Below are 7,444 nucleotides of genomic sequence, written 5' to 3' on the forward strand. Positions count from 1 at the left end.
TAGACATAATTTGTAAATCTACAAGCAGAAGTCCTTCTTCTTGTTGCTAGTATTCAGTTCCACGATCTGCAATTGTAACATTTTAGGTTTATTACATGATTTATTAAAGCTAAATACATTAAATATATAATTTCCCATACTGTAACAGTTGATAATGTTACTGAGTTTATTTAGCAATTGCATTTTGAAAGATATCTGTTAACATCAAAATAGCAAGCGTACACATCGTAATTCTTCCTAAGAAAAAAAAGACTCTGTTATTATGATGATTATTCATGTTATTCAACGCGGGCTCGAGGTTGGTAAAATATTAAAATGTTCATTTTTATGCGATATAATTATGGATTTATTACGAATATAATGGCTCTACTGAAGTTGAACGCAATCCTTCATGTCATGTTCAGTCAATTGGAATTGGATCCTGAAAACCTCATTATACATTCAGGTATTATGTTTGCTAGGGAACGTGAAATATCAGCATGTACGTGTTGAAAGAGTATATTGACTAAATAGTAACATATGTGTTACAGCTGTTCTCCATATATTGGTTTTAAAGTCCCGGTTCAGAAGAAAATGTGAAATTATCTTTTGAGAGAAAAATTATAAATCCAACATTGTTCAAACAAAGTATATACTGTAAAATGGTGATAAATCACAACCAGCACAGAATTGGTAATATATAAAGTTCAAATTGAAATATTTCTATCTAGTACAGGGACATGTTAAAAGAGAATGATGGAGGATTAGATGAGAGATTTTTTATAAATGTTATGCTTCCTGGGAGAAATTTCAATTATTTAAACATATTTGTGGCTTACACCTAGTCAGAATGAATCAGGAGAGCTTAGGTATTTGTTCTAGTTCATCGTGACTGTGCCATGGGCCAGTGATGGCCTGGTGGTAGAGTCGCTGCCCGACAAGCAGTAGATGCAGGTTCAAGTCCCGCTGGTTCTAAGTTTTTTTCTGACTTGTTTTTCGATGCAGATTGATCAATCGATCTTATCAATCGATCTTATTTCCTGAGTGTAAGCCACAAATATGTTTAAATAATGGATGAGAGATGTATTTAAACATCTTTGTGATTCGTTCAGGGATTTCAAACAGTCTTTTCGGCGACTTCCTGAGGTGTAAAGATTGGTGAAACCATATTTTAGTTCATCTGTAATTCTACAGTGACTAGTCTATGGCTTGATAGGTCAGCGGAGGAAGTGTCTCATTTCATCTATTTTTGTTTAAATCATGATTAAATCAGCCTTATCAATTCAATGAAGAAATGACATATTTGAATATTTTGTATCTTTATTATTACTTTTCTTTAAAGTACTACAATTTTATTTTACCACTCAAAATGTTGTTATCTTGGGTTTGATAACCTCAACATCTTTTCGATGAATTAATAGTTCAATGATTTTGTTTTCTTCACTGACGTACATGTACATTACTAGCCACTTAAAAAGTCTTTCTTAAAAAAAACGATGAAGTATACTTAAACACAAACGTTAAACGATTAAGTTGAATGTGACAGTGTGACACAACGCTTCAAAAATAAGTAGAATCATTTGATTAATAGTTATAGACAAATATTCTAAACATGACAATATACATCAGAATCGAGATTCAAGACTTCATCCCTCAAATTTTGGATCAAAATATATTGTACTTTTTCGTCAGTGGGAACATTTTGCTGTTCAGAGAGGTTTGATAGATTTCCTTTTTAAAGGCTGTTTTGGCGGGCTTTCTTTTTTCTCGAACTACTTCACCCCCAAGTCTATATCTACTCGTCAATAACGCATTCATGCTTTTAACTAACCCTACAGAAGTGGCATCGTTTTACAAACAAGAAAGTTTTCACCATATGTATCCTGATTACTTTGAGAAAAAGAGTATCAAATACATTTCGTGTTTTACGGCACAACAAAACCACCAGCTCTGTTACTCTCATCATTTTCAGAGCAGTAGAGTTTTCCCCTTTTGCATCTTCATTACTTGATATCCTGAATATTGGGCAAATATGCATAGTGGGATCGGTAAAGGATATAAATAGATACTCCCGACTATAAAAAGATTATATAATTACTGCCTAGACCCATGACTGACAGCGTACACTCTAAAAGAAAATTGGGTAAAATTGACATGATATTGGTTGAAAAGAGAACATGCATATTGGGTTAACATTTTACCAACTGTTTACAGAGTGTATAGAATAATGAATTAGTCGATCTCGGTTCACCGTTACACGTATTCCGTAAATTCAATCATCACAATATTCCAGTAGCAATCAGTTATAAACTAGACAAGAATACATGTATTTACTGGGTTCATTATCACAATACCCAGCATTCTTTGGCTTTCTTCAATCTAAAAAAAGTGTTGCGTAAAGAGATATAGCTATGTGTATGTAAAATTAATATACATTTGATATCGTCGATTTTCAAATCAGCGCTTCAGTCTATTTTACAAAATGCTGCAAGAAAACATTTCTAAGTGTTGCTGCTTCCTCAAAAGGTTGCAGCACCGAGCACATAGGTCCATCTTAAAATGATGAACGAAAGAAACGATGACTGTGGTCCTGCAGTAGGCTACACTAATGGAAAACAAATCGAGGATGTTGTCCTTCGGGGTCACTTTATAGTGTTCGCTATTATCTCCAAATTTCAGTCACTGATGTTAAAGTCTTTATCTATTCATTGGAGTCCGACACAAGTTAGTGAAACTAGTTCCCAGAAATAACCTCGATACATTACCATGCAGCAACATAACACAAGATGTTAAGAATATCACCACTGATACCGAGTTGCAACTCACTAAGTGTAGGAACTACAAAAGAAACTACGTCATACGTGTTTCTACAATATTTTGGTGTTTTCATCGTTTTTTCGGACGTCTTCGAAAACCGAGCATCTTCTTAAAAGCTCGTCTAAAATCGCGGTTAAAAATAGTATAGATGATAGGATTCAAGGCACTGTTGCAGTATCCGATCCAGAAGAAGAAATCGAAGAGCAAACGTGGTATTTTACACGATGGACCGCATAGAGCAGAGATGACGTAGAGTTGGAAGAACGGGTACCAACATGCGAGGAAGGTACCCATAATGACTCCTAGAACTATAGTGGCTCTTCGGTCCCGGCTCTGTGCCAGTCGTCGTTTCTGTTTCTCAATCTCGTGTGGATCAATGCGAGATGGTCGATGCTGCATCTGAGGGGTATCAGGTCTGAGATGGGTATCGCTTGCTCTCATCCCTGGTGGGAGAAGCGACGTCGACGTCGTTATCGACGGCGGATGAAGCGTGTTTTCCGACGGGGAATGTGGTATCCGGTCATGCGTACTGTCGACGTCCGGGTTACTACTGCTCGTTCCACAAGCCGAAGGGATAGGCCTCGCTATGTGCTCGTGGTCCACTTGCAAAGTAGCCATTTGTATATCAGGATCTGCTTTGTGTATCATTGCGTACGTTTTTCCATCAAAATTTGTACGATCATCAACGGATATACATTCAGACGCTATCATGTTTTTACCATTAGTGCGTTTCGATTTTCGAACAGTAGAGCGCGCTCTCCTTTTTGCTGCTAACCAAATTTTCCAATACACTATCACCATGATAAACGCAGGAATATAAAACGAGCCCATAGTTGAGTAGAGAATATACCCGATATCCTCGCTTATAACACATTTGTAGTAACCATTGTCACCCATTTTGATTTCTGATCTCCACCCAAAGAGCGGCGGAACTGAGATGAGAATAGATAACAGCCACACCATGAATATCATAGAACGGATCCTACACGGCTGGCGCCATTCAGCGTGCTTTATCGGTCTTGTTATAGAACAATAACGATCAATGGATATCAAGCATAGATTGAGTATGGAAGCTGTACATGCTAAGACATCGAGGACAAGCCACAGAAGACATACGTGGTTTCCAAAGATCCAATGTCCAAGCATTTCATTCACAACACCCAGCGGCATGATGAGGATTCCCACCATGAGGTCACTCGCGGCCAGAGACACCAGGAACCAGTTCTGAACAGCCTGGAGTGATCTCTCCTTGAAGACTGCAATACACACCATAATGTTACCGATCACGATGAGGATGATGACTATTAAGGCCATAAAGGAGCAGATAAGTATCCGAGTCAAGCCGTAACCACTCGGTGGATAAGGCTGCGGCGAGACATTAGGACCAGAAAGGTTATCATTTGCCGAATAGTTACTTAGAATCGATGCAGAGGAGTAAAGAGGGTCGTATTCGGCGAAATACGACGCGGGTGTTGTACCTGCCATCGTCTTATTTGCAGACCACAAAATCCTCTGATACATCTAGTTCACTCTCCTCAGCAAAATTAATCGCTTCAAAAATTTGTATTCAGCTCTCTTTTATAGATGATCATCATGATGCTAACGCACTGTTACAGCACACACGCCTCGATAATTCATAGTTTATCGCCGAACGACAACTCCGTAGCTTGACAGCATTTCTAGCATCACGCCAAAATTAGGAATGCGTTCTAAAAAAACGTGTACGCAGTATTCAGAACATCATTTCCTTTCAAACAACGCCAGGCGTCTGACTTCTTGCGGACTAGAGAATATTACATGAATAATCATGGCATGGAGTCTTTACGAATGAACTAAAAATATCGCATGAAATCCCACTATTTGGATATCATTCTATAGGTTGTCAATGAGCAATCACAAATTAGGTCAGAAAGATGTTTGACATAATGCGATCAATTTAGTCCCTAATGACGAACTGCTGTTAGAGTCGCTGAGACAGCATGTTTCATCGTCTCTAAACCACATTAAAAGATTTCATCTCTAATGATCTCATCACGACGCTCCTCAACCAAATCAGAGGCGAGATATCCGTCGCGTCGTCTGGCTAAAAGCGACCATGTTTGCTCTGATAACAATTTTTCTGGGGGAAAATATATTTAATCACTGTCAGATCTCAATTCGAAAGCCATTCGGCATCGATTACTCACTCCGTGGCTGGCAACACCTTCCTGATCTTAATGTCGCTCCTGATGAGATGACGTGACTAGAATGAGATGGTGAGGAGGAGCTATATGCGTCTCTATCTGCTGAATCTCAACGACAGCTTTCCAGAACAAAGATTGACGTGGATCAATCTGGCTATCGCGTCAGAGTATGTACCCCCTTCCTTGTTAAAATATTTGACGTCGTCTTGGTTTCATCCAACGATAGAAGAGTAGGCCCCCGCTTCTTTATCCACGAATGATGGAGTTACTCCAGAATACCTCATTAGATTGAATGAAGAACTAAAGCGCAATGTCAATAGGTTGAGATAACCGATTTCATTCAATTAAAACTGAAACAAAATTCAAGGTATTTCTTACTTCGTTATTTTTTTCATGTAGATATATCACAAAAGTGTCCAAAAATGAATTATTGTCACTTTCAGATGGTAAGCCGGTGGTAACTAAAAGCTGGTCGATCTGGTAAACGGGAAGAGAGAAATATTTATGATAACGTCAGTTTGAACCATTTAAAACAAAAAAGTTGCAGACCAAAACTCTCAAAAGAACAGTAGCAGTTTTTTTGTTTTGTTACACGCGATCTTATAATTCAGATTGTCTGTATCAGGTGAGATATCCAATGCACGTCACTCCAAAAATTAAAAGGAAGAGACTCATCAAAATGTTACATCAGTGTGTGAAAAATCTCGGTAAAAAGTGCGAAAATTCACACTTGTCTTGCTGTTTACCCCCGGGTGTACTAAGACACGATCATTCCAGTCCACATGACGTAGTTAGATCACAGCCATCCAACAAATTCTCGATTCTTTCCGTGAGCTTTTTTACAATCTTGTCAAATACTAAATGCATGAGGCGTGCTCTTATCACCCACGTCAGTTTCTTTCCCCTTCCAGCTATCATCGCATATAGAAGTGTACATAGTATGCTCATTAGACGACCTCAATAGAGCAAATCTGGTTATATGGCACCAATCAAGCAGGATTTGGAGATGCTCGCTGCGTAGATTCAAGTCATTGAAGGAGCTTCATTATGTGCAAGCATGTTCGATAAGCGAAAATGTAATTTTAACAAATCGGAATGAGAGACGTACTTTTAAATCCACCCACTGTAGAGAGAGAGAGAGAGAGAGAGAGAAGGAAGGCTGGAGGCGGTTTTTGTACCTTGCAGTGCAGTGCTTCTGGCCACCTTAATTGGTAACCTTTTATGCGTTTTATTACGGGCAATCAAGCGCATTGAGCGAGTGAAACGAAGATTATGTTGAAGGTCTACTGCATGAGAAAGGTTCACTTAATGTTAAAGAGAGCAAGCTTGTAGTAATAGACGGTTGGTTGCAGTCTAAACAACTCGCACTGATGATGACAGTTTAAACCATGGTCGTATGCTTAAAAGTGTTCTATCAGTGAAAGTGAGTCAGTCAAAATTGAACAGCGGTAGAATGCATTTGATCAGATTCCAAATCCCTCCCAGGGATCAGCAACAGACATCATTCGGTAAATAGAGTCCTACGTGCCCCGAAAGTTTGCCCTCCAACAACTGCTAAGTTCATATCAGGCGTAGAGTTCTCTCCTGACAAACACAAAGTTCTCTAGAACGTATGCAGCCAGGCGCCACGGCCCGACGCTTTAAAATTAAAACGATTCAAATCCAATTGGAAGCGTGAAGGGGAAGTCAAACTTGTCCCCTATTGGTTCATGGTATAGCCCTACTGAGTATTTCACTGGTAAAGTTCGTATGCTGCCTCACGTTGACTACCCGAGTGTGCATGAATACACTAGGAGAGCTGAAGATGTGAAGGTAATGGTGATTACATGATGTAGCTTGCTCGAGATCAGCTCTGCGACCAATTTCTTTTCCGTGTGATGGATTTCGCACACGGGAGGCACGTTTTATACCGTCTGCGTTCCGTTATTCCATCACCGACGAAATAGATCAGCTCAGCCAATCACAAAGCATCGTCATAAAATAGTTCGCTACGCTTTCAACAAATCAACTACGAAAACTTTTCCCATGTAGTCGAAAAACGATAGTGGCAAAATGATCGTGGGGAATTGGAGATTTTATCTGCTCAACTCTTAGGAGATGTGTGCCTATGAGAGCACTAAATCGCCATGACGTGTCATGCAGCCGCATGCTCTGAAATTGTACTCCTTATCCAATTATTCAAAAGTGTTGCCAGTATATACGCGAGTATAGCATCATTTCAAATGTTTCTTTGATCATGATATTTGTGCCGAAATCGTTATCGTCCTCAGCTGTTTTTTTTTTATATTGATGTATAATAAAGAAATGATAGAATTTCAAAATGTGGCACTATATAATTCATAAACACGGGGGAGGGGGCGATAATATATATATTAAAAAAAGATAATAAAAAAACAAATATCGTAAAATATAATTTCAGCCATGAATCACGCATATCCCATATCGTAATATATAAAATGCCTTGT

At 38.8% G+C, this 7,444-nt stretch overlaps 1 protein-coding gene across 1 annotated transcript; it reads right to left on the reverse strand.

Annotated features, from left to right (window-relative positions):
- Window positions 1-999: 999 nt before the first annotated feature.
- LOC764502 (probable G-protein coupled receptor No18) lies at window positions 1,000-6,832 on the reverse strand. Its single transcript, XM_003724318.3, has one exon. It carries the CDS (start codon window positions 4,315-4,317, stop codon window positions 2,866-2,868), a length of 1,452 nt encoding a protein of 483 aa, XP_003724366.1. The 5' UTR covers window positions 4,318-6,832; the 3' UTR covers window positions 1,000-2,865.
- Window positions 6,833-7,444: the final 612 nt, after the last annotated feature.

This window comes from Strongylocentrotus purpuratus, unplaced genomic scaffold, assembly GCF_000002235.5.
Source record: "Strongylocentrotus purpuratus isolate Spur 01 unplaced genomic scaffold, Spur_5.0 spur5_scaffold_15, whole genome shotgun sequence".
In the NCBI taxonomy this organism is placed as follows: domain Eukaryota; kingdom Metazoa; phylum Echinodermata; class Echinoidea; order Camarodonta; family Strongylocentrotidae; genus Strongylocentrotus; species Strongylocentrotus purpuratus.

Bases quoted from the DNA above. Each gene is read 5' to 3' on its own strand.
- LOC764502 (XM_003724318.3), bottom strand. From the start codon at position 4,317: ATGTATCAGAGGATTTTGTGGTCTGCAAATAAGACGATGGCAGGTACA.